This window comes from Patagioenas fasciata, chromosome 12, assembly GCF_037038585.1.
Source record: "Patagioenas fasciata isolate bPatFas1 chromosome 12, bPatFas1.hap1, whole genome shotgun sequence".
Taxonomy (NCBI): domain Eukaryota; kingdom Metazoa; phylum Chordata; class Aves; order Columbiformes; family Columbidae; genus Patagioenas; species Patagioenas fasciata.
In genome coordinates this window covers 10,690,600-10,716,226 of record NC_092531.1, presented here as the reverse complement: position 1 = coordinate 10,716,226, position 25,627 = coordinate 10,690,600, and the positions used below count along the sequence as shown (strand labels likewise).

General features: G+C 38.8%; 3 protein-coding genes across 7 annotated transcripts in view; 1 reads left to right on the top strand and 2 right to left on the bottom strand.

Annotated features, from left to right (window-relative positions):
- APBA2 (amyloid beta precursor protein binding family A member 2) overlaps positions 1 to 202 on the bottom strand; it is a 100,122-nt gene extending 99,920 nt beyond the window's left edge. For both annotated transcript variants that reach the window (XM_071813844.1, XM_071813845.1), the window contains exon 1: positions 78 to 202. The gene's annotated coding sequence lies outside the window, so the exon portion shown is untranslated. The remainder of the gene's footprint in view (positions 1 to 77) is intronic.
- Positions 104 to 25,421, top strand: MPHOSPH10 (M-phase phosphoprotein 10). 4 transcript variants are annotated; one of them, XM_071813846.1, is made up of 12 exons: positions 104 to 453; positions 9,139 to 9,211; positions 18,371 to 19,025; positions 19,871 to 20,016; positions 20,434 to 20,608; positions 20,881 to 21,022; positions 21,442 to 21,509; positions 22,193 to 22,330; positions 22,559 to 22,669; positions 22,905 to 23,012; positions 23,558 to 23,788; positions 25,218 to 25,421. In XM_071813846.1, exons 1-12 carry the CDS (start codon positions 237 to 239, stop codon positions 25,365 to 25,367), a joined length of 2,214 nt encoding a protein of 737 aa, XP_071669947.1. In that variant the 5' UTR covers positions 104 to 236; the 3' UTR covers positions 25,368 to 25,421. The 4 variants fall into 4 exon arrangements, with proteins under 4 accessions (XP_071669947.1, XP_065703611.1, XP_071669948.1 ...); XM_065847539.2 differs by having other exon boundaries at positions 294 to 453; positions 9,139 to 9,206; XM_071813847.1 differs by having other exon boundaries at positions 294 to 457.
- On the bottom strand, positions 6,143 to 15,126 carry MCEE (methylmalonyl-CoA epimerase). Its single transcript, XM_065847540.2, has 3 exons — positions 14,978 to 15,126; positions 9,658 to 9,998; positions 6,143 to 6,335 (listed from the first exon to the last, which is right to left on the bottom strand). Exons 1-3 carry the CDS (start codon positions 15,006 to 15,008, stop codon positions 6,183 to 6,185), a joined length of 525 nt encoding a protein of 174 aa, XP_065703612.1. The 5' UTR covers positions 15,009 to 15,126; the 3' UTR covers positions 6,143 to 6,182.
- Positions 25,422 to 25,627: the final 206 nt, after the last annotated feature.

The following is a 25,627-nucleotide window of genomic DNA, read 5'->3' as shown; positions in this document are numbered from 1 at the left end:
CGCCGCCACCGCTACCGCCGCCGCCGCCACCACCGCCGCCACCACCGCCGCCGCCGCCCGGTTGCCTCCGGCTCTACCTGCCGGTCTCGAAGCGCGGGCGTCGCTCTCCGCTCGCGGGGTCCTGCTCGGCCTCCTCCCAACCAGGTTGGAAGAGGCAATGGCAGAACTCCCAGCGCTGCCTCACACGCGGCTGGTGAGGTGACGCTGTGTTTGTACGCCCTTGAGTTTCTCACAAAATGGCACAAAAAATGAGTGGCTTGGTGATACGGACTAACCCATCACAGACAATGAAGGCGGGAGGCCCAGCTCTGCGCCAACTCCACTTGTGCCTGTGGAGGAGCTTGCTCAGCCCTGGGCACTATGGAGAGCTGGCTGCAGGGCCTGTCACCCAGCCTGAGGACTGGAGGAATGCTTCAGCCCTTCTACCCTTCTGGAGCCCCTCAAGCAGCACGGGTAGGTAGGTGTGTTTGCTGGAGGCTTCCAGTCCTGCTGTGACACATGGCAAGGCCACCCTGTCTGTACACCTAGGGACCCTGCCTTGGGGAGGGCCACAGAATACATTATTTTATGTCAGTCTTGCACCCTATTTTTCTGTGAAGTACATTCCTGAATGCTAGCTATGTAATCCTGCTAGTTACTGACTTCAGGTTTCCCTGTTGCTTGAGGTGCTCCACTGCAGGAAAAATCAAATTAAACACCAAAAGTTTGAACATTACAACAGGGGACAGCACTGGACTTAGTCACATTCTATCATACAGCCAGATTTATGAGATCAAATCATTATTTTATGCCCTTCTGTAGATAATATATAGATCCCCCCAAAAAAGATTAAAAATGGAAGATGTGATATGTTTCTCCAAGAACATTTGTTATGGTGAATGATAAACATAATTGGTTCCTTGGGCCTTTCATCAGAAACTACTAGATCTTTCTACTTCAGCTAGGTGATGGTGGTTACTTTGTATATAAAGGAAAATATGTAAGATCAAGTGCTCTAAGGCCAATTATAGCAGGACTTGCTCATAACCATGTAAATTTGAGACTTGTAGATATTCTTGAGTGTAAAAAGTAGTCTTTCTCATTATAGCAAAAGTGAAAAGCTGTTCTCGTGTAATTATATTGCATTACAATCAGCTAGATATCAATGTTCACTACAATAGCTGTGTGTCCAACTTGGTGTGCTTTTGTTTGCCCAGGGGAGCTATACCAGTTGCTTAGCACTGAGTAAATTCCATGTGCATGCAAAAGCCCTTCATGGAAACACCAATTTGTGGAGTTTTGTTTTGTTTGTTTAGTTGCTAAGATTTGTGTTAAGATTCACTAACTACAGAGTAATCGTTTGGTATTAAGAGGCTATTTTCTATCATGGTTTTCTATGGCGACTTTTCTAGTCTGTCCCTTTCTATATCCTATTTATTTCACCGATTTTGGTTCTCTTTTAAAGATAATGAGAACTAAAACATTACGTAAATTGTAATGTATGTATGTTTTACACAGAACTATAGGAAGTTATATATAATCTGTAGGTGAGTTGTTGAAACATTTGGCAAATAATGTTTTAATTCATATTATTAATTCTTGAAATTGTTAACTTGATGAAAAAGCCTCATATACATAAGGAAGTTGTCACTTTCCCAAGCAATGTACCAAAAGCGGTATTTCCAGCTTGATAGGGCAGGTATGTGTTTTCTTTTTGAAGTTACTGCAGCTGCAAGTATTGTGCTACAGCTGACCTCTCAAAGACTGCAGGGGTCCCAAAGAGACTGCAATATATTTTTTAACTTCTTAAGTTTAAGTTCCAAACAAACATCTTCCCCCACCCTGTTTTGGAGACAGTGACTTAGACAGATGGTTGTTATAGAAAATAACATACCAAAAAGGAAGGTAAAATAAGGTGCATGATATCAGTCCAATAATGCACCTCTCTACTACTCTTCAGTCTCTGGAAATAGTCTTTTCTATACAAGCCAGCCACAGATGCGGAAGTAGGATATTCCCCATATTTAATGCAAATTGTGCATCCTCACATATTCCTTCAGAGTACCCACAGTTACTGCTTACTTCAGAACTATTTAAATAGTGGTTTAAACCTGCATTACTGAAAAAAATGCAGTGTTGAAAATTACTAAAAAATCTTCATCAAAGATCTATTTTATAGAAGATTTTAGTACCTATTTGCTATTTTTATCTTAACAAAGCATAACAGTTAAAAGATCACTTTAAATTATTTCTAGAAGAGTCATGAAGTGCTTCAAAATGTATCATTACTTTAAAATGTTCAAGAATTTATGGTTGGACTCAATGATCCTGAGGATCTCTTCCAACTGAAATTATTCTATTCTATGAACCAACTCAAGTCAGTTAACTACAGGAAGAATTTCTTGTAAGGAGATAATCAAATGGAAGCACCAAGGAAATGATTCTGAGCACCTACTGTAAGTACTTCAACTAGATATTGTAAACATCTCCATCTTTTCTGGTCTTACTATGAGACTTCCTTGGTCACACAAATTTCCTTTCATTTATCTTAGCAATGAAGTCCAAATCCAGGGACTGTCCTTAACAGCAGACAGCATTGCTTCTGCATGTGCATTAAGAAAGTAAACCCTAGTCTCAGTGTTAAACACAGAAGTATTATACACCCAGAGAGTGGTCTGCAAAAGCAAGTGCCATCTTCAGTTCCTCTTCTAATTCACTCACTGCTTTCTAGATTTTCAGGCTGTGTTAACTGTATAAAACACTGTAGCTGTGGCACCCTGATAGTACATTCTTCCAAAACTTGAGATAAGTTGGGTAAATATGGTAATAAAGCAATTGAATTCAGAATGAAATACCCAGGTTGGGGTTCTTTGTTGCTTTGTTCTTGGTTTGTTTTTTGGTTGTTTGGTTATTTGGTTGGTTGGGTTTTTTCTTTTGTTTTTGGTTGGTTGGTTGTTTTTGTTATTCGGGTGAATTAATTGCAGTATAAACATAACAGGACCAGAGTTTTTGCAGATTTGCAAAACTGTAAGGTTAGCTTTTAAAAGGCATGTAGTTTGTTCTTAGCTTTTTGAGTTTGCTCCTAGGTTTGTCTCATGCATATGGAATAGGATTCATTCTGCAGCCTGTTCCACTTCTCCCACCTAGCACAGACTTGAGGGTTGCAGAGTGGAAGTAAAGAAAATAGTTTGTGTCATTTAGTTATGAGCCCTTTAGCTGCCTGAGTAATATTGATGGAGTCCAGAAAAATGTGTCTTGTCTCCCTTAGGCAGCATAAAATGGGAACAAGCTTGACCTCTGAGGGGAAAACAGGCACATGTAGAGATTGGAACAGGGAACTTGCACTTGACAAATGACCCAAGCTTGGCAAAACTTACTGATAAAATATTAACATTTCATCTTCTGAAAAGCTTGACAGTATCAGAAAATAAGGTTTCACTGTACTTTTTGAAAAAATTCCCAACAAATACCCATTGTCAAAGCCAAATTCCCTTCTGAGCTAATCAGGCTCGAGTTATTTGAATCCCTGTTGTTCTTTCCAGAAGTAGAATACTGGTGCCAAAGGGGTATATGATTAAGTGTCCCTCCACTGGAAGAAACAAATCACAGTGGTCTATTGCTGTAGTTTCCATCCCTGAATTTTCACTGTTTTTCCTGATGTTATTCCCCTTTTTTAATCATTGCAGTGACAAAGGGTAAGGCCCATGTATCTAACCCCCCCCTCAAACCCTTAGAAAGTCACAACAAAGAATGACTGGCAAAGGCTCTCTTGTTTAAGGTGAAGTACTAGATGTTTGTTAAAAGTACAGGGGCTGATCCTGTTCCCACTGAAGCCAATGGGAGTTAGGCTTATGAACAGGAAGCTTCTGTCAATGCATCTTAGCTGTCTTCAGATTCTTCAGCTGTCCAGCTCTCTTGGCTATTCCTTCCAAGTCTAGAGCTCCAAGGGTGGAAAATCTCGTATCTTGTTGCACACACCCAGATAAGTAAGGGAGTCTGATCCCACCAAATGGTAAGAGGTTGTAATAAGCATGGCCCAGTTTGGAGCATTTGACTAATTTTACAGACCTAAACTTTTGTTGGTTTTTGTTTGTTTGTTGTTGTTGTCTTGACTTCTACATTAGGAGGAGTCAGTTTACATGTATAAACTGTGAGTGAGATGGGAGCATGACTTAGTTATGATGAACAAAATACATCAGCTGATTTACTGCGAGCCAACCTCACTGCAGTCAGCCAGGAAAACTGGTGGTTACTAGCTAAAAGTATTACAAGTCTCTTTCTGCTAATGAGATGGGGACCACAATGAGACAAGTGGAGTAGGTATTGTTTACTCAAAATCTCCATTCCCTAGTACTATATTTATCAAGCTACATCTCTGAATGTATTGATAGATGTCATACACAAAATTCCATCTCCTTCAGACAGGACAGAGAAATAGAGTATGAACCTATGCAGGACTGCCCTGTTTTCTGTTCCACCAAACTAAGGGTATTAGGTTCAAAGACTTCCTATGCTAGTTTTGCAGAAAAGATTCCTCCGCATCTTTGAAAGAACAGAAAAACAAAAGCAGCTTTGCTAATAGAACATCTCCCAGAATGGCAGAATCATAGGTCAGGAATATCAAATCATCCTACTTTTCCACCATGAGCCTTAGGATTTCTGAATTCAAACAATTTAGAATTTAGATCACAAACTACCCTCTAAATAGTGATTTGATGAAATGCAAGAATCCTGCAGAAGACACTATTTTTCTTAAAATATGACAGGAGGAGTATTTATTTTGTGTGCAAAACTATTTCATTTAAAAAAAATGTATGGATTTGCAGAGTTTTTTTCAGAAGTAAAATTCATGAGGAATGATCAATGTCTTTAAAGGCCTGTTTAAATCTCAGTCAACATTATACTCGTATTTTGTTGCAGCAAACATGACACAGAACACAAATAATTCAATTTCCATTACATAAAAATTCTCCTAGACTAAAATGAACTTACTTCATATCAAGCTGAAACAATTCACTGTATATGCAGAGATGTAGGAAAATGTAAAATTCAGACTGTGGTTTAGCTAGGAAAAAATATTACTTTTAAGGATTAAGAAAACTAGAGAGAGAAACAGCAAGTCTTCAATTTCTACAGCTGACATGTGAAAAAAAAACAACCCAAAACTATAAAAGAAAATATCAGGACAAACACTGCTTGCTTAATGTACACCAATAAAGTGAAGTCTGTCCATTAGTAAGTCAACAAACTGTGACTGCAGTCTATCACAAACATAAGTGTGCTGGCATGCTTTATGATGTTCAAGACAGTGTACAGAACCAAGACTTATGTAGCTTGTGTTTTCCACTGATTTTTAAGTGCTTTTGCATAGGAAAACAATATTTATAAAGTAAGTGAAAAAATTAATCGCTATTTATTCAGGTCTCTCCCAGATACCTTCCTATTGATAAAGCCTGAAAAACAAATATTCAATACCTGAAAAAAACCTAAAATAGGACAAGTAGATAACAGTCTGAAATATATTTCAGGCAAATAATTTTTCAGGTACTTTTCTCACTTTGCCTGCACATCCACAGAGTTCATAAAACAACTAAATAATGATTTATGCATGGTAACTTCCCTGGCAGTAACTGTTATGCCAAGGAAAACTTATTTACTGGTTGCAGACATCCATACAATAACATCAGCATTTTTTTTGTTGCATGAATCAATCAGTCAGTGTGAAGCACATACCTTGAATGGTGAAAACTGAAAATACAATGTTCCTTTTTTCCTTTATTTCTGAAGGAAATATCTAAACTATATTGTTGTCACTAAGAAGTGGGTCTCTGCTCTGAAATGTAGAACAAAATAATGTGGGATGACCTAGAAACTGTACAGTTTCTGTGGTTACAGAGGTAAAACCATGTTGCAAACATGAGGCCACAGAACATAAATTACTATGTTACATATGTAACGGCTCATGTATTTGTCTTTAGAATCACAAAGAAATCAAGAAATATCAACATATTAATTCTAAAAATCAGACCAACAACAAAAAGAAAACGACCCTAAATCTGTAGCATTATTTCAGTACTCAAAAGCTGTACTTAATCCACAGGAACTACAGCAAACTTGTAGAAACTGAATACCACATCAATATTCCCAGCACCAGCTCAGTAACTTCACAGCACATCTATTGTTTTATTTATGAATATTACAGCTCAAGCTTGCTCGAGTTCCACAAGGACTCCGTGGCAATCTTTAGGGTGAAGAAAAATCACAGGTTTGCCATGTGCACCTATTTTTGGCTCTTCACTCAATATTCGTATATTTTTTTTCTTCAGTTCTGTCATGGCTGCTTTTATGTCATCCACCTTATAAAAGAAAAATACAGTTCACAGAAATTAACATATTACACTGTTATGCAGATTCTACATTTAGGAGCAATAAGATAATTACTTACTAAAATGTTTTTTCTGAATTCTAATATAATTCTGAAAATAAATTACATTATAAAACCATTTAAAAACATCTAGCCTTAAAAATAAAATTCCTACAGAAGTTTCCAATTGTTATTTGAATATTTTATAAAATATTGGTTAAATTGATTATGCTATATGTAAGAAATTATTAAATAAAAATCACTCATGCACAAAGCCTATTGATTTTTTTGTTGTTACATTATAAGGACTCCATAAATAATTTAAACTCTGCATTACTATTACTAAGAAGATCAAACTGCTTTCAAACTATCAATAACTAAAGAAGAATGCCTCCCTGTCTAACTGATGATAGAACACTGACTTATTAGATGCTTGTGAAAAGGGACGGCAGAAGGTAGAAGTCCCTTTTAGATTTGTGTGTCCTCCTTCTGAGTAGGTTAAGCTTCATAAATTTTCCTAAGAAAACCATGGAATTAACAGAAACCCAGGTTTTCCTATTGAACTTAATTATAATAATATCCTTTAACATAATATTTCAGTACAGTTCCCTGCAGAAATAAATAATTAACAAAAATATGTCTGTGCTGTATAATGCAATCTTAATTCCGATGTCATGTTATCAGATTAAATTTGAATTTTATCAAACCTTAAATGCATTCATTCTCAGTTTAACAAATCCAATAGTCAATAATCAATAAAGACCTAGAATTAGAGTAAGGGCGTTGCTGTTTTTCAAGACTGAGGTGTCTGGACATAACTTGGTAAATAAATTTGCATGATGCCATTGTAGAGAAGAACTAAATACCTAGCTTTAATTCAGAGGAGTATAAATCAGTTAATTCCTACTTATTTGCAGGAGTTTTGTTGATGAAAATTCTGAACTCACTACAGTTCTTCCTACACAGAACTACCAGTCTCCTAAAAAAAGAAATTACTTTGAAGTTTTATGTAAAATAAAACAGCACATGTAACGTGTGCCATGAGCCCCTCCAGGTTGTTTCACCAAGCAGAGAAGACACTGCAGCTGCTGCTCCTGTCCTGCGGAGACAGCCGGGAGAGGAACCGTGCCTGGGCTCAGCTGGCATCAATTCCTGCAGCCCCAAGGAAGCCGAGCAAACAGTGGAAAGCCTGAGGATGCACCCATGTTAGGGGAATATTAGGCTCAGATTTCTCTCTTATTCTACCAAGCATCCAGAATGCTTTTAATTGCAGATATTAAATTCAATTACATCTGGTCAGGAATAATTTAATTTTTTGTAAAGTGCTCATTTTGTCTGAAACAAATTCCCTATCAAAACATCTGTCTAAAATTTCCCTTTGAATAATAAGACAGAAAGAAGAAATAAAAAACATTTTGATAAACTTGTCAGGCTTGCTCTCCAATACCGAATGAATTTTTGCAATTCAGCTTTTTGCACTAAAATTGTTCATAGAAAGATATTTCTACAAAATATTTTTTTAATTGCAAATGAACAATTCATTGACACTGAATTTCTTTTACAGTTTTTCTGGAAACTATTTTTGCTAAACTTCAGAATTTTGGTCTTTGATGTAAGGTTTTCCATTCTGAGGGGACGGGAAAATTGGAAAAGGGAGGTTAATATCTTTTTCATTGACTATGGTAGTGACCAAATCTGTTTTCAGTCCCACTTAAACAGCAGGCCTACAATGGATTGCATTTTTTCTCTATGTATTAATATATTAGTCTATAATCTTCTACTTGTTTGGAGACAAACACAAGGGACTTAGGACAATCATCTTTTTTATTTTTTGCGTAGCGAATCCATTAGTGAGTTACAAGACTTCATTCAGGAAAAGCTGGCTGCAAGTAGCTCTAGCTCATCCAATATCCAATTAATGGAAATAAACCACCAGATTATGACTCCTGGCTTGCTTGACCTACTCTATACATTTAAAAAATTTATTTTTTTAATGCAACACTTCTGCATTGTCGCACATGGTACAATTAGCATTTCTGATTCTTCTCAGTTTTCATAATTAACATTATGACTTCGCTTGACAGCCATCTTTGGTTTATCTGCAAAAACATAATCTCTCATACAAAATGGAGATCTACATAGAACAAATTCAGCTGGTAAGCAAATATTTCTTGAAACGTCTTAAAAGGGATTACATATACTTGAGTCTTAAAAGAGATTACATATACTTTAAACTTTTGGGTGCTTTGAGCTCTATTCCAGAGAAATGCCTACAACTTCTTTCTCTTGTACCTGTAAGTACTGCTGGTCTTACAGAGGGATGGAGGTTTTTTTCATTTGTAATGCAAATCACTCCTTTCTTCTACAACCCCCATTTTCTAAATTCAGCTGTGGCCTTTCACATATCTATAGCAGAACTGCCTAGCAATACAATTTAGGGTAAATTTAAATGGAATTGATATTCTTGAATATCTGTAAATAGGCAGACAATGTAAGAAAAATTGCAATGCCTGCATGTATGCAAAATTTCTCAATTCTGCATAAAAGCATGCAACAGCAAACACTGGTCTTTTTAGATGTATTCTGAAAACAATTTTTACCCACATCAGTAATCCCATTACTTTTTATTATTACACTTTGCATGAAATAATAAAGTTTGCAAGACTCAGATCTGTAAAATGTTAAGAACATGTCACAGGCAGCAGCATGAAATTTTGCATCAAAAATATACACTAAACCATGAGTACAGTACATAAGATAGCTACCCAGCACCTTTACATCTTGTGTACTTTCAGATCAATTTCTCTTTGATGGACAACGAAGAACAGGACAGAAGAAACTCTGGAGACTTTACTGCTGCTTGGTTAAGTACGACTGACAATCTTTTTTGACTTCTGTATACAATTAGCAACTAAATATCACGCAGGAAGAAACTTGTGAAAATCTAAACTACACCTAAGCTTAAACTTGCAACTCCATATTTTTCCAGTGTATGTCCTTTCTAAGTCAGGAAGTTGATACCTGTCAAACACTCTTCACAAGCCATTGGGCTTGTCCACCTTCCACACTGGATACTTAACCCTCCCTTCCCCAATTTAATCTTTATAGCATAGAGGAGGAAAAAAATATCATGAAATTGAACTGTGATTTTGAAAACAGAAAAAAGGCACATTTAAGACGACTTCTTATGCAATATAAATTTTCGCAAATATGACAGCTTTATATATGTGTTCTTGACACAGGTCAAACCTATGAAAAAATTATGCATACTTCACTATCTCTATCTTATCATATGATATATTGTGTTTAAATACCTCAATACAGATATGATGCATTCCTCCAGTCTTGTTTTTTTGCAGAAAGCTTGCAATGGGACTTTTCTCTCCTAAAGGGTGCAGAAGTTCCAGCTTGGTATTTCCCAGCTCCACAAAAACAGTGTAGACACCATGTTCAGGGAGAGCAACAGTCTCGCTCACCTGTGCTCCTAACACATCTTTGTACAAGGACTGAGCTTTCTCCAAGTCAGGTACAGCAATTGCTACATGATTAAGTCGGCCCAGTTTCCACAAACAGCTTGGAATGTTTTGAGAAAAGGAATTTGATGATAATAGAGTTCGTATTGTGGGAGTTGAAGTCTGCAATCTGGTAAGAAGCCCTGAAAAAAGTGAAAAGCACCGATATAATGCTTCTGAGAAAGTATCGATGTCTTCTCTTTCCCCTTTTAATGAGGCCTATATAACTCCTATGTCATAAGCACACCAGCATGCAAAGCTGAAGGCAGACTGAGACCAAAGAAATAATTATTTTGTAATGCTAACAGCTCAATGAAATTTATTTTCAGAGACTATGTAATTATTCAGAATTATTTTTTAAATAACCAAACAAGCAAACAAATAAAAAAACCTAACAAATCAACCAACCACCAGTTTGGTGTAAATGCTTATATATGCCTGTTGAAAAGAGGAATACATGGCCAAATGTAACGGTCAACTGTATAATGTACTTAAAAGTGACTTCTGAATTTTTCAGAGCTGCTTACAAAATAGAGAAAGAAATTAGGATATGCCTGTACATCTAGAAATTATAACAAACAAACAAACAAACATGAAAAACCAAACAAAACCTTGGACAGAACCAATACTACAAGATCCTAAAGATAAAAGACTTGAGCTCTCAGCTGTCAGAACTAACCCAGGCAAGGAAAGAAATGTCATGTTGTATCTGAGGCTTAAATCCTAAAATCCCCTGAGTTTGATTTCTTATTTTCTCTTTCTCTAATGATTAAGTTATTTGCCCTTTTTGCTTTTCACATGCCATACAAGTCTTATACTTAGTTTCACTGATCTGTTTTAAGATGCTTACAAATATTTTACTTCTAAGTACTGTGACCAATATCATGTCCAACTGACCAATAATAACTTTTTTTGAAATGCAACTAGTGGCACTGAATTCAGTGTGACTTGCAAAAGCAAAAGAATATGATTTGGCTCATCATAAATACAAAGGTAATTATAAAATAATATTGCATGACCATATCACAAAGGGCTAATGTATACAAAAGATGGAGAAGTCATGGAGAAACTCAGTGTGATGAAAAGCTGTTTAGATATCTACAGAACTTTTCACTGACTGCTCTGACAAGGCAGTACTGAACTTTGCACTGTATCAAACTGATGTATTGCTCACAAATAGTTCTAGGGTTGGGGTTTTTTTTTAATAAAATGAGGATACTAACAAATGAATTACATTAAAAATTCATCTGTCAAAGTACTAAAATCTGGAGGCATTGGGGGTGGGGGAAAAATTGTGATCATATCAGTTGTTTCTAGCAGCAGAATTAGAATTAGATGAAAGGATATATTCATAAAATAGATACATTTTAATTTCATGCCAGTTTGCTTAAGGCCATGTCAGAGTTCCCAGTGCCTCAAGGCCAAGCTAGAGGCATCGCAGCATTTTGAAAGTCTTTGAGGCATTCTTAGCTTTAAGTTCACAAATGTGCTATTTTACTGAGATTGTGCAAAGGATGCAGTGAGATTCTGGATGCTTTGCATACACTGAGGATAGCATGGTTTGCATTTTTTCAGACTCTTTGTACTCTGCAAGGTTAGTAGTAGCTGTAAGGTTAGCAGTAGCAGAAAGGTTAGTAGTAACTGTACTTAATCAGCTAGCTTCACTGTATAAAACTGAGAACTACCATTTCACAGGAATTCATGACTACATGTATCAGTTTATTTTTCTTCACAAAGACAACTGATACAGTCCTTAAATCTAAGTCTTTCTGAGTGTTGTGCTCTAATGGAAGAAGAGGTGTTTATGTGTATTTGAGATTAAAATTACAACACACAATGTACATCTTTCCAAAGACTTAGGTATCACAAAAGTAAGTCTATTCAGAATCTTTTGATAATACTAAATTGACATCCTACATTAATTATTTCCAGCAACTTGTCCAGTTCTGCAAGTAACTGCCCTGGAGTATATCTTGCCAACATTTCACACAGTACATCCTGTCCTCTGTTTCATCACACTCAGAAGTTCTGCACAATTCTTTTTCATTTGTTACTTTTAGGCTATCATACTGGCATAGTAGAGTAACTTAATATTTCCAAGTACTTTTCAACTTTTTACATGTGAAGAAAATCCCCTAGCAACTCCTACACAAAAGAAGAATTTTTGCTTTTCAAATGTTTATGCTGGAACTGTTTTGTAGATAGACTTGCCATCTAAATGCAGCTTTATCTGGGGTGAACAAAGCAATTGCCTGAGGAACCAATACTATGCAATGTTTATAATGTACAAACCAAGAAACATGCAGTATCTAGTTGGCATAATTAGAGGCACTGATAATTAACCAGACTAGAGTTTGATCAGATCACCAGAGTAAATAATGCATTAAAAAAAATAATTAAAAATAAAGAAACATCACAACTGCCGTAGTCTTTTCTGTCCACCTAATAGTCTATTTAAGCAGCTATGTTTCCTACAATAATTTCTTAAGGCCTCATCCAATTCTTGCTGAAGCAAGAAATACTCTTCTACCTACAGAAGGTCAGTATTCTCCACAACAGAAAAATCCTTTGAAAGATAAGGACCACTTACTATATAATTTGTTACATTTCCTAGAACTTTTTATTGTTTCATTCCGTCTTCTAATTATTAACAGACCACAATTCAGTAGAAATACTACAAATGTAGATTTTTCAAGCAATCCTTACTGATGGGAGAGGCTAGGATTTTTTCCATTCTTTTTGACATATCCCATATTCTTGCTGTACTTCACAAAGGGCATATTACTACATGGTTATTACAATTTTATTTGTATTTTGTCTATTTTCAAGTAAATTGACAGAAAATAGAGACACAGCCTTTTACTCAGCTATTACAGAAGCAATAGCAAGAGGAATATAACATGCTATTTTGGGTTCTCTCTGAAAAATGCTTGATTTTTGTGGTGTTTCCTAGAAAGATAATCTATTGAAAAAGTGAGTGTATTCCTAAGATTCTTGTAAAGTCAAAGATACTTAAATGCCCACTCATATGACTATATTATTTATGCATCTCTCCATCTCCTCCTCTCTCTTAATGGATTGGGTGGTAGAACCCTATATATTTTTCCTGGGAGTATGTAGGGGCAGATGACTCTTCAGTTCAGAAGGTTTGGCTTGTTCTGTTGTGGTTTTTTTTTTTTTCACTGTATTCTGTGAAGTCTTGTGAATTTATCCTAGCTCTACTCATATGCATATAGAGCTTTAATTTTAAACCCATAATTACCAGTATGAATTGACTGAGATGAAACAAAAAGTGTTTGTGTTTTCCTTGCATTATATAAATTAGTAAATATATATATTAGTTTCTTAATATTGTAGTCATCTTCTAACCCAATAATCAAAATACGACCTTGGGGTGAAAGAGAAAGCTTTTCAGCAAACTTCAGATTGAAACCCCATCACTTCCATGTTTCAGGAAAGAAACACATTTATGCATATATCAAAAAAATTGGCCCTATTAATTGCTGTGGCTAAATTCTTCAATCATGGAAGCACTTCTTCACTGACTACAGAATTATTAAATTCTAAACTTTCTCCGATGTTAAAAAAAAGTTACTTTCTCTGCTTCTTTTGAAGTCAATGGACCCCATGACTAAAGTATCTATCCAAATACATATGCTGCTTGAAAAACTTGCATATGCAGACCAAATTCACACAAGCAGTTGATGCTCCTGGTATATACAGCATTTCCCCCTACTGTTTTTTAAGACCTCATTTTTCAAACACTGACAACCGCATCTGAAGTTTTCTAGAAATTTTGTCCTTCAGAGAAGATTCAGCTGATCCTGCTCTCAAATATGGTTGCTGGCTTCCTAGTCTCAGTGATGCTGCAGAATGTTTGTCATCTTCTTCAGCTTCTTTTGAAGAATACTTTTAAATTGTTCTATTTGGGTTTTATTCTATTAATGATTGACTGATCTACTACTACTGTGCACACCAGAGTTTAAACATGTACAGTTGTATGAACTGACCCACTCAATAACAGAGCAGATTATGAACATGAAGTTACAAGTGTAAAGTAAGACCCTCATTCTTCAAATGTTTATTCATAGGCTTGTTGCTCCCTGTGTGAGGAAGTGTTCATTGACTTACATGGCTTAATAATCAAAGCCAAATCCCACTGAATTCAGTCATGTTCTCTGTGCAGAGGTTATATGACAGTGGGTCACAGTAAGAACCTTGTCACTGGGCACTGCTCCATTGTCAGCCATTTCAGGTTGAGAAAAACTTCCAAGTATGGTGAGGACGTTGTTGCCATAGGGACTCTGGCATACAGGGGCTGCGTATCAGCGATCTGCACCAGATGGAGAATGGGCAGAGCCTGGCCCTTCTGAAATCCCAGCAGTTTCAAGGTGGCATTGGCATCTTGAAAACTGCCAGCTAACAAGGCTTAGGTCGCCCATAGTGCTGCTCTGCTCCGTGCTGGAGGTGGCTTGTGGGAATCAGATGGGCTCAATAGTTCCTAGAAACTGAGTCTCGTTTTGCTGCAGCTCTGGCTTCTTCCATCAGTGCAATTATACAAAGGTGTTTCATTCCCAGTGTCCCACTGGTTGATCACTGACAACATCAAGTCTGTCAATCGCTTTTCTCCTGCAGTGTACTGCTACTGAGTAAATTAGTGTGGTTTAGGTACAGTGAGTTTAACCTGCCCGTACTTACTACTCTAAGAGAGTGAACAGTCCAGATAATTATAAGGAACAGGAAAATATTTTGCATTTGGCCTCCAAGTTGTACCGTAAAAAGACGAGCTTCTCCTTGCTCCGTAAGTTTGCTGCACAAGTTTATTGCAAGGCAGATACCGTAAGCTGTTAATATATCATGTGGATCGCAGGACCTTGTTTGCATTTATAAAAGCAATTCCGTTTCGCTGTGGCCTGTAAGGCTCTCACGGAGAGCCTCGGGCCCGCACCCGCACTGCAGCGCAGGCACGGGCGGCGCGATCCGGCCCTGCCGGCCCGCCCGGCCCCAGCGCGGAGCGGCAGTGCCCGCCGCCGCGGGGCGGGAGCTCCAGGCCGGAGCGGGCACCCTGAGGCCCGCCGCCCCTCACGGGCCCCGCCGCCCGCCCCGCCCGGCCCCACGTTACCGGCCGCCGCGCGCCCCAGGGACGCCGCCATCTCGCCGCCCCGCCGCTCGCACCCAGCCCGGCCGCGGGCAGGCGGAGCCTGGTCCCGGAAAGCGGCCGCCCTTCGCCGTCACCGTTGCCGCCGCCACCGCCCCTGGCCGGGAGCCTATCGGCGCGGTGACAGCGCGGGGCTGTGGTGTTAGGAGCGGCGCCACGGGAGAGTCTTGGTACGAGGCGTCGGAGTGGCAATGTCAGTGTCACGCCGAGGGGCTGTACAGCCCTCGCTGGGGCGGTTGAGCGCAGCTGCCCGGTCCCTTTCCCAGAAGGAGAGAGCTCCAACGGGCAGGGCCGGGCGCTGCGGCCGCTTCGAGCCGGCGTGCTCGGCCGCGGGGGGAACCGAAGCCTGCAGGGGGGCGGTTGTGCAGAGTTAGCCGTGCTGCTGCGGGACTGTGCAGGGACCGCTCTGGGCGCTGTTTGAAAAAGCAAGGGCAAAAGAGGCAAATTATAGCAAGGGACATCTGTAGAGAGGCAAAGTTTTCTGACTAGAGCATTGTGCAGAAGAGACTCTGGACAATGAGCAAGTTGTCTTCTGGTGCTGCATTCCTCTTGTCACAGGGGCATAGGAAATTGCAAGTTGCTGTGATAAACAGCTTGTGCCATTTCAAATCTGATAATATCTGGATAATTAAAAGTGCAGATCAAAATCAGTGGCCAAAATGGCTATTTAGAAGTCTCAATATATGACACTTTCTGCTTCCAACCTAGGTTGTAAAGGGTCAGATATGTTTATGATATTCAAAGAAGCATAGGTTCAGGTCACACTCATGCCTCTGCTGGCTGGGCCCTCTGCCACACCATGTTATTTGGAGGGTACAAAGTGCGATGAGAAGACACACTGAAGTTGCATAGCAGGCCTTTGATTTCTGTGCACCGAAAGTACTTACTTTTTTTTTTTTTTTGTAAGAAGGAAACATGAAAGCAGCAGAGGAACAGCAAAGGCAATAGCAAAAACAAAGTTAGAAGGCTGGTCACAGTTTTGGATACAGCAGCTGAACGGCTGGGGTGGCTGGGAACAGCAGCAGGCAGAGTGAGTGCAGCATGGGCAGCAGCCCCTGCTAATGCATTTTGCAGCATGGAGAAGGGTGGATCATCTCCCCCAGCTACAGCAGCAGCTTCTTCTGCAGGGTGTGTGGGTGTAGTGCTTAATTTGACTTTATAAAATGAACTTTAAGGAAACTATGTGATATAAATTAGGAAAACAGTTGAAGAACACTGGGCAGCGCTCACTGATTGCATAGGTGTGTGAATGTGTGTCTAGTTAGGGAGCTTGGGGACGCCAGGTAATGTTGGGTGTTGTGCTCACAGAATCAGCTGGAAATGTGCCATTCCAAAATAGCCTCTGCATCTAGGTCAGAGAGACAAAACTGCAAAGTAAGATGACTGTAGCTTTACTATATTTAGAGCAGGTTTTTCAGTGCTGAACATCCCAATCCAGAGCAATACCTCGCTTTTCCGAGGGGAGGAGGCAGCAGCCATCAGTGGATGACTCTGCAGTACCCTGCTTGCGGTTCAGTGTCAATGCGAGCAGGCCCACCTAAAGATGAATAGCCGAGGCGGTTCTGTGACAAAAGCGCGGGCTGGGAGGCCGGGCTGCTTTTGGATCGGGGGCCGGGCTGGGCCGGCTCTCGTTCCGCGGGGCGGAACTCCCGTGCGCGGAACCTCGGCGCTGGCCGCGGGAGTCGGCCGGACGGCTGAGCTGGCGGCCGCGGGGAGGCGGTGCCGCGGGCTCCACGCGCCGCGGCCGGGGCAAGATGGCGACAGTGAGGAGTTTGGAGACGGGCCTCAGGGTGGCCGGGGCCGCTGCGGCGCGCCCGGAGCGCTTCCTCAGGTACTGCGGGGCTGGGGGTGTCCCAGGGGCTGGGGAGCCCCCAGATGTGGGACCGGGTGCGTGTGCGCACCCAGCGCTCGGCGATTCGGGCGGGCCGCGGTGCACTGGCGGGGAGGCCGCGTGCCCCTCAGCTGCCCCGGTGCCGCGGGGATCGCGTGGAGCGAGACCGGGCCGGGGCTTCTGCCGCCGCTACTGCGGTGTCCTGTGCCTTTCTTCAGCTTTCGGGAACTGGGCAAGGAATGTTTCTGTTTCTATCAGCTGTGTTGAACCATTCATTGGTAACTCTAGAGAGAAAAAAAAACTGGAGGAGACTACGCAAATATAAAAGGTGAAGAGTAAGGCAGTGTAGGAAGGCAGTTACCTTTTTGAAACCAGGGATCTGTGTCTCGGATGTTTGAGGTGTCTAGCGCTATACTGTCGATGGGCTGAGGCCAGTTGCATGACATTCAACAAGGCCAAGTGCCGGGTCCCGCACTTGGGTCACAACAACCCCAGGTAGGGCTACAGGCTCAGGAAAGAGGGACTGGAAAGTGCCTGGCAGAGAGGGATCTGGGGGTGTTGGTTGACAGCTGGCTGAACATGAGCCAGCAGTGTGTCCAGGTGGCCAGAAAGGCCAACAGCATCCTGGCTCGCATCAGGAGTAGTGTGGCCAGCAGGACAAGGGAAGTGATCATCCCCCTGTGCTCAGTGCTGGTGAGTGCCCACCTCCAATACTGTGTTCAGTTTTGGGCCCCTCAGTACAAGAGAGGTACTGAAGTGCTGGAGAAGGGCAACAAAACTGGTGAAGAGTCTAGAGAACAAGTCTGATGAGGTGAGGCCGGGGGAGCTGGGGCTGTTTAGCCTGGAGCAAAGGAGGCTGAGGGGAGACTTTATCACTGTGTACAACTGTCTGAAAGGAGGGTGTAGCATGGAGGGTGTTGATCTCTTCTACTAAGTAAGAAGCCTTAGGACAAGAGGAAATGGCCTCAAGTTGTACCAGAGGAGGTTTAGATTGGATATTAGAAAAAATCATTCCTGGAAGGGGTTTAAAAGATGCACAGATGAATTTCTTAGGGACATGGTTTAGTGGCAGCATTAGGTTAATAGTTGTTCTCGATGATCTTGAGGGTCTCTTCCAATCAGATGATTCTGTGATTCTCTTTACTTCTCCAAAGTGTCTGGAGTGCTTAAATATGCTCAAAATATAAGAAGATATAGTTATTAAAGGGTGGAATATTCTGTGCAGCTGCTATTTCATACACAAAGTGTAATGAAGCTGAGTGGCTTAATAATTACAATGTCTTAATTTCTAGGAATGTTTAGTAGTAGTACTCCAAGAGATGTGTAAAAAGTTAAGCAACAGCAATAACTGTTGAAAGTTGCTATTCTGTAGCACCAAAATATCTGAGCAGACATAAAAAGAGGTGCGTGTGATTAACTTAATGGGTGTAAAATGAACGAAAGCTAATAAATTCTGCAAAATAGAAAATAAAATATTAATATTAGATTGTGATTTTTGACGCTTTTAATTTTTTTCATACTCGTAGTGTGCAAGATGGACTGGCTTCTGACTTCAGAGCGTTAACAAAGACTCTCTATGATTTGAATAAAACTCTGGGAAGTAATATAGTTCGTGGGGGTCCTCTAAAAGAGCTGGTGATAGAAAGTTTTGATGAAGAACAGATTTGGCAACAACTAGAACTCCAGAACAATGCAGTTCTCGATTTCTTCAAGAAATCCATTGCAAGGGATGCTGAGGATGAAGATCTTAGCCTTCTCTCAGACCAGGAAGAGGATAGCTCTGATGCAGAGACCAGCAGCGACAAGGAACTGGAAGAGAACATAATGGAAGCAGAAACTGAACAGAAGAATGTTCATACAAAAGATAAGATTAAACTTAAAGAAAAGCAAAGTAAACTCGGAGAAAGCGTAATGCAGAAATACAGCGATGAGGATTCTGATATTGACTTTGATATTGAAGCACTGGAGCAACAAACTAAAACATCCAAGGAAACCACATTGAAGAAAGTGGGAAGAAAATCTATAGTGGATGATAAATTTTTCAAGCTGGCTGAGATGGAAGCATTTTTAGAACATGTAGAGAAGGAAAACAGGGAGGAAGAAGAAGAAGAAGAAATTAATTATTTTGAAGACGTCGTCTCAGATGATGAAGACGAAGAGTCTGAAGAAGATAAAATGAAAGTAAGAATATCAGTAAATTAATTTTCTGATGTCTCTTTTACTTTAAATCAAGATATGATGTCTCTTAGGGTGATTATAAACTGTTGAACTCTGAGTAGAAACTACTAAGTAAAATTTGATGACTTCAGAGACTTTAATAATATATTTTACATGAATATCTGGTAACAAAGTGTCCTAGTGTAAAAGAACATACTGTGCTGCTATTCCAGTCTCTCTTTAGATGAGTCTTGGGTTTTTGCATGAATAAAGGAAGAGATAGTATGTCACAAGAAATACAAACAAGAAACCTTGCAGAATTGCAGAATAGATCACCCAGCAAATGAAAAAGACGTGTCACTCAGCATTGACATCTGGCAATTAGAGATCACTAAGGTGACTGATGCAGAGCAAAGGGCTTTGGGAAACTTCTTTTTCCAGGGACGTGGCTCTGTAACTCTGATTTAAGTTGCTGAGTACTTGTTTCAAAAATAAATCGTTTATTATTTATTATTACCAGAGATTCTCCCCAGCGAGTAAGAACTATACCTGTGGTACAAGGGAACGTGCATGCATTCCAACAGATTATCGGCAAAATCTACTACTCTTTGACATCTGTAGATGTTGAAATTGGAAATTAATTTAAGTGATAGAATATTTAAAATAGTTGTAAAAGAGGTTAGTTTTACTAACATGCCCTACCACAGATTGATGCTTCATGAAATGGAATCACTGTTACACAAGTAGTGCTATTCCCCAGGTGCTAAAGACTTTAAAAGACGGGATACCCTTAGACTGCTGCCAGTCTTAACAGGTTTTGGTTTTTTGTTTGTGATTTTGTTTTTGTTTTTTCTCTTTCCCCTTCTTAGCAAGTTAAAAGTTCTAGAGACTTGACATACAAAGATTTCTTTGATCCGGTCGATGACGATGATGCAGTAGCTAATGATGTTGACGATGAACAGGAAGAAGAAGCAGACAGTGCTATTGAAGAGGAGAATGAAGAAAGTATGTCTGAGTAAGTATATACTTTATTTGCAGTTAAAATGACCTATTAATTTTACATAGAAGTGGAGTAGAAAATGAAGTGTGAATTCCAGGCTCACTTTAGTCATGGTTTGTCATTCTGTTATCTGTTGTATGTTCACGGTTTGCATTGTCACCTTATTTAAAAGGTAGATTATTTTTCTTTTGAGTATTGTCTCTTGATATTTATTTGAATAAATAATTTAATAGCTGTAACTTTTGTTTTTGAAAGTTATTTTTAACATATAGAAGTTTCCCTAGTGTCCTTTACCTTTAGGTTTCAATGAAAGTCTATTGTGTTTCTTAATTGTGCATTAGTTGTAACAGGTAAACATCTAATGTCTGAAATATCTTCATGTAAAAAATTATAGAGGCTGTTCAACCTTTATATTGAATTTTAATATTACAGGGTTGAGGATATTAATGAAATGATGATGGAGAACATGAGAAGTAAAGAAGCCTCTAAAAAAGTCACTTTTAGTTTGCCAGATTACAGTGAAACAGAGGATGATACTGATAGGAAATTAGAGAAGGGCATCGATCCCAGTGAAATAAAGTCTTCTTTTGAGAAGAGACAGGAAAAGGTAATTGTTTGTTTGTTTTTATTTTGCTAATACTTTGAAACAGTGGCCATTTAAAAAAAAAAAATTGTTCAGAGTCTGGCAAATATGTAGCAGCTATTTACAAAGTAAGGAAAGAATAGTGGCTTGTCTACATCGCATATATATGCAGTCATATATTCTCACATCTTTATGTGATGAGGAGTTAGAAGTACCTGAAATAAGTATTAATTTATTGCCATGAGTTTAGTTGTGAGCTCTGTGTTTTAAACTTCTTAGGAAATGGTGTTTTTCAGATGAGCAAAAAAATAAAAAGTTTAGAAGAAGAGTTGTTAGAGGAAAAGCCTTGGCAGCTTAAAGGAGAAGTGACTGGACGAAAACGACCTGAAAACAGCCTTTTGGAGGAAACAGTATTTTTTGACCATGCGGTCCGAATGGGTAAGTAGAGAGAGAGCTTTCCGGAAAGTGTGTTGAATGTCACATTGGGTTTTCTTACCTTTGACCTTGCTGAGAATACCTGTGACTCAAGACCAGGGTAACAATAAGTTAAACTTCATGGTGTGTTTTTGAGGTTGTGCATTTTCGTAGTGGATACTACAGGAAGCTGTGATCTTCTTTGTTCATTTTTAATTTAACTGAAAGTTCCTTAATTCGATGGCGGATTAGTTATTAAGAGACTTCCACAATATGGTTAGTCTCTTCAACATAGAGGAAAACATTATTTACTTATTTGCCCCTCAGTTACTAAATTTTTTGAAGGCTTTACTTCCTTCTTCTGTTCTTTATTCTTTATAAAACAAAAAAGTATTTCTTGCTGGAGAAACATTAATCTTAAAATTCTTCTCTTTTCCTCTCAGCACCTGTGATCACGGAAGAAACTACTTTTCAGCTTGAAGACATCATTAAACAGAGAATATTGGATGAGGTTAGTATTATCTTTTTGTTTGTAGACTTGTTTCATAGGGCACATTCCAAGGGTAAGTTTAAAGCTCTTAAAACATGAGGTGTAGAGTTATCTTAATTTCTACAGCTGGTAGTTTTATTCTTTTGCTTTGATGAATGTGTCTCTAAATTTCTAAGGAGCTCTGTTTTTGCATGCCTGTTATATGCTAGGTTTTGGTGCGCTTAAAAAAAAGAGTGTTTGCAGATAAAACTCTTAAGGAGTTTATTTGGAATGTAATACCAGTCTGTAAATTTTGTCTGTTACCTTAACAGTAGCACTCTGAGTATTCCAAAGACTAACCAAAACTCAGTTGTTTATTTTTCTTAAAATCCACTAGTAGATTTGTATCACACATCTTGTTGAGGCTTCTTGTTAGCTGAATTTTTAAAAATGCTATATGTGGGGGCGAGTATTTAAGTACTTAAGAAAACTACACATTTGTTATACAATTTTTGCCTTGATCCACTAAAAATAAGCACATAAGCTAGAGCTGTAAGTCTTTGTTTGTTTGTTTGTTTTTTCAAAATGAAAGCGTGAAACTTTATGAGTTCCTGGGAAGCCACATGCATAAACTAATGTGCCAGATAAGTAATATGAAAAAATGAGCTGTAGCACCTGATATTTGGCTGTAGTTGCATTTGGTCATTAATTTATGACTTTTTCAGGCATGGGACGATGTAGTACCAAAAGAAAAACCAAAAGAGGAGGCTTTTGAATACAAAAAACGTATCACTTTGGATCATGAAAAGAGTAAACTGAGTCTTGCTGAGATCTATGAGCAAGAATACATGAAACTTCACCAGGTAATGTAAACAATACCTTTCCTTCCAGTTTGAGGTTCACATCACATAATCTTACATGTTCATGTGTACACTGCTAACTCTGCTTTCTGCTTTGTGGAAGTACTTCGATCTTTCTCTGAGTGATCACCAGTGTAATGGCTCTGAATTGTATATTGTGTGGTTATCAGTCTTGCTAAAGTAAAACATCTTTATGAATGGTGTTGCAGTAACATTGTATTACTAATGCAGCAAAAGACTGAAGAGGAAGAAAATCCTGAACACAAAGAAATTCAGGATATGATGGATTCACTCTTCCTGAAGCTGGATGCACTTTGTAACTTCCACTTCACACCCAAACCCGTAAGTATATAAGTTTTGTAACATTGGGATATTTTTCCCCCTCTTTGAAGCTGGATACTTTAAATTATATTTGGGGAATGGAATGTAAACATTGAATGTTACTGAGCTTGTTCTTATTTCATATTGAATGCACTATAGCTGCCTCTAAACAAGACCAAATCTTTAGTATCTTCAGTTAGCTGTAAGCTGCTGTGAGATGGTGTGCTCAGTCCTAAATATGTTTCCTTATTTCTAGCCTGTGCCAGAAGTTAAAATCGTTTCGAACCTTCCAGCTATAAGTATGGAAGAAGTAGCGCCTGTTGCTGTTAGCGATGCTGCTCTCTTAGCACCAGAAGAGATCAAGGTAAATACAAATGGAAATCACGTAAGGATCTGGAGGGGATCTCGGTTGTTGATAGAAGGGTATAATGACTGCCAGAGCAATGCTGCCCCCCGAGCCTGGCTTCCCCACCTTGTGGACTTTCTTACATTTTAGTGTTGGTGGCTGTTTGGGGGGTGGGGTGCCTATTTTTTTTTTTTTTTTTTTTTTTTTTTTTAAATACTTGGAAGAAGGGGAAAGAGCTAATTTTATTTGGCTACAGTAAGCTATGGTATACTTTGATTTTCTTCTTGACTGTTACGTGATGGTAATTATTTTCCCAACATATATGTGGGTATTTGGAAGGGGAAAGCTAAATGACAACAGCAAAGAGCAATTAGCATGTCTTCGATCATTTGAACAAATTGCACTTCCCAACTTTAGCCGCTTTTTGGCTTTTGTCTTTACGTGGCATCACCCTGAGCTGGCTGAACACTTGAAGTAGTGGAAACACTAAGGCAGATTTGAGTGCTGTGAAATGAGTATTTTCTTTTGCACGTTTATGGATCTAGAGATCTTGTTCTTTTTAGGAAAAGAACAAAGCTGGTGATGTAAAAACAGATGCAGAAAAGACTCCCACAGACAAAAAACGAGAACGAAGAAAGAAGAAACTCCGTAAATGTATGAAGCAGAAAGAAAGGGAGAAACGTCAAAAGCTTCTTGAAAAGATGAAACCAGAACAAGGCACAAAACTTAGCAAAAAAGCTGCTGCAGCAAAATTGAAAAAGCTTACAAAGGAAGGCAAAGCAACTCTGCTCAAGGTAAGGCTCTCTTAAGTAATCCTGTATAACTTAGAGCTTCACTGTTAAAGAATATTAGAATATTAGCATCCCAAGGATAGATAATATTTAGCTAGAGAGAGGAAGGGGAACTTTATCACAAAAAATTACCAAGTGTAGGGTTTGTTTCCTTTCCATTCCTCTTGGCACAACTATATCTCCTAATCTTTCCCCATCCCCTCAAAAATTCTTGTATACAAGTAGTACATATGCTTACCAGCCAGACCTCATTACCTTATTTATATCTGAGCAAATATAAAAGGTAAATGGAGCTATTGGAAAGAAAGAGGTAGGAAGAAGACATGGAAAGGGCAGATGCAAAACATACTCTTTTTTCCCCTCCCCACCCCTTCCCCCTGTATTCTTTTGAACTGCACTTTTGGTAGAACTGTTCCATAGTTATAACTGTCTTATGCAAAGTAGTGTTGAATGCCTTTTTAGTCCTGATTTTGCTGAGTATCTTGACAGCATCATGTCAGTACAGAGGTCTGAAAAAAATACAGCTTTGGTTGCACTTTGCAGTGACCCCCTTGTTTATAATGCATATTTATGTAGGTGTTATTGCTTTAATTATGAATAAATAATACCTAAATGGTTGTTGGAAAACTTATAAGCCTACTCAGATGATGAAATATATTTGAAGTTGTAAGCAACTTAATATTTAGATTTGGAAAAACAAGAAAAAAATGTATGATACAATTACTTTCTATCAAAGTATATTCACAAAGTGGAAATGATTGCATTAGGGACTACTTTTTATTTATTGCGAAGTTCACACGGTGGTGTTCCTGCAAATACTTAACGCTCCTATTTCCTGCATTTGAACTGTTCTGCTTGGTCAAGTGGGACTTGCATGCATAATTGCAGATGACATTTCTATTTAGTTCTTTCTGAGCTTTAAGTAACTTAAACTATTTCAAAATAGAATATTCCTGTGTAACTTTCTACTTCTTCCTGTGGAGCCTTCTTTCTGGTTTCATCGGGTTGATTTTGTTTTGCATGATGTAAAACAGTAAACTTGTGTACCACCTATGACACCATGTAAACTAAATTTTGAGGTGTTAGAAACTAATAGGAAAAATCACTTGATTACTTCTAAAATCTTTATGCTTATCTTTTCAAAAGCAGAGCAGCACACAAAGTGTAAACAAATATTTGTAGCTTATGATGTGCAAGAATCTGTTCTTGCTGCCTGTTCTTACCTACCATGGTAATTGCTAGGTAGAAAAGGAGTGCACTCTGTTTCTTCAGACAGCAGGAGTGCTCTAAGAATGCAGTGAAAAATAGCCTTGAAAAGCAATTACCAGGTTTTTTCAAAGTCAAATACCATTATATGTGAGTAATCAGTAAGTAATGTAATGGTACTGTTTGTACATATTTGGGTTTTAACAAATATTTTGTCTAATGACAGGATGAAGGTAAAGACAAGGTCTTGAAATCATCCCAGGCCTTCTTTTCTCAACTGCAAGATCAAGTAAAAATGCAAATCAAAGATGCAACCAAAGTAAAGAAGAAACAGAAGCAGCAGAAAGCCCTCTCTGTTCACAAACTGAAATTGTAATTTACCTTTTTGTGTATGTGGGATATTGTATATATTAAAACATTTCTAAATGGACGCTGAATTTGAGTAGGTTTGATCTTTAGAATGTTCTGTGACAATTTCCTTTAGGCTTTACTTTTATTTTCTACCACAGAATTCTGATTTTGTCTTCTTATTCCAAAAAAAGAAAGCTTCTTGCCAGGGGCAGATACATAACCATGTAGAATACTTGATATTTTTGCTTTGAGTGTTCAGTCTCTATAGTCCATAGTTTTTGTGTC

What these genes read in the sequence shown, in the direction of transcription:
- MCEE (XM_065847540.2), bottom strand. Translation starts at nt 15,008, where the DNA reads ATGGCGGCGTCCCTGGGGCGCGCGGCGGCCG. An exon ending in CCTGGGGCGCGCGGCGGCCG is followed by an intron (nt 9,999 to 14,977) that starts GTAACGTGGGGC and finishes CACTTTTTTCAG; the next exon opens with GGCTTCTTACCAGATTGCAG. An exon ending in TGCATCATATCTGTATTGAG is followed by an intron (nt 6,336 to 9,657) that starts GTATTTAAACAC and finishes TTCTTTTATAAG; the next exon opens with GTGGATGACATAAAAGCAGC.
- MPHOSPH10 (XM_071813846.1), top strand. Translation starts at nt 237, where the DNA reads ATGGCACAAAAAATGAGTGGCTTGGTGATACGGACTAACCCATCACAG. An exon ending in CTGAAGAAGATAAAATGAAA is followed by an intron (nt 19,026 to 19,870) that starts GTAAGAATATCA and finishes TCCCCTTCTTAG; the next exon opens with CAAGTTAAAAGTTCTAGAGA. An exon ending in TCCACTTCACACCCAAACCC is followed by an intron (nt 22,670 to 22,904) that starts GTAAGTATATAA and finishes CCTTATTTCTAG; the next exon opens with CCTGTGCCAGAAGTTAAAAT.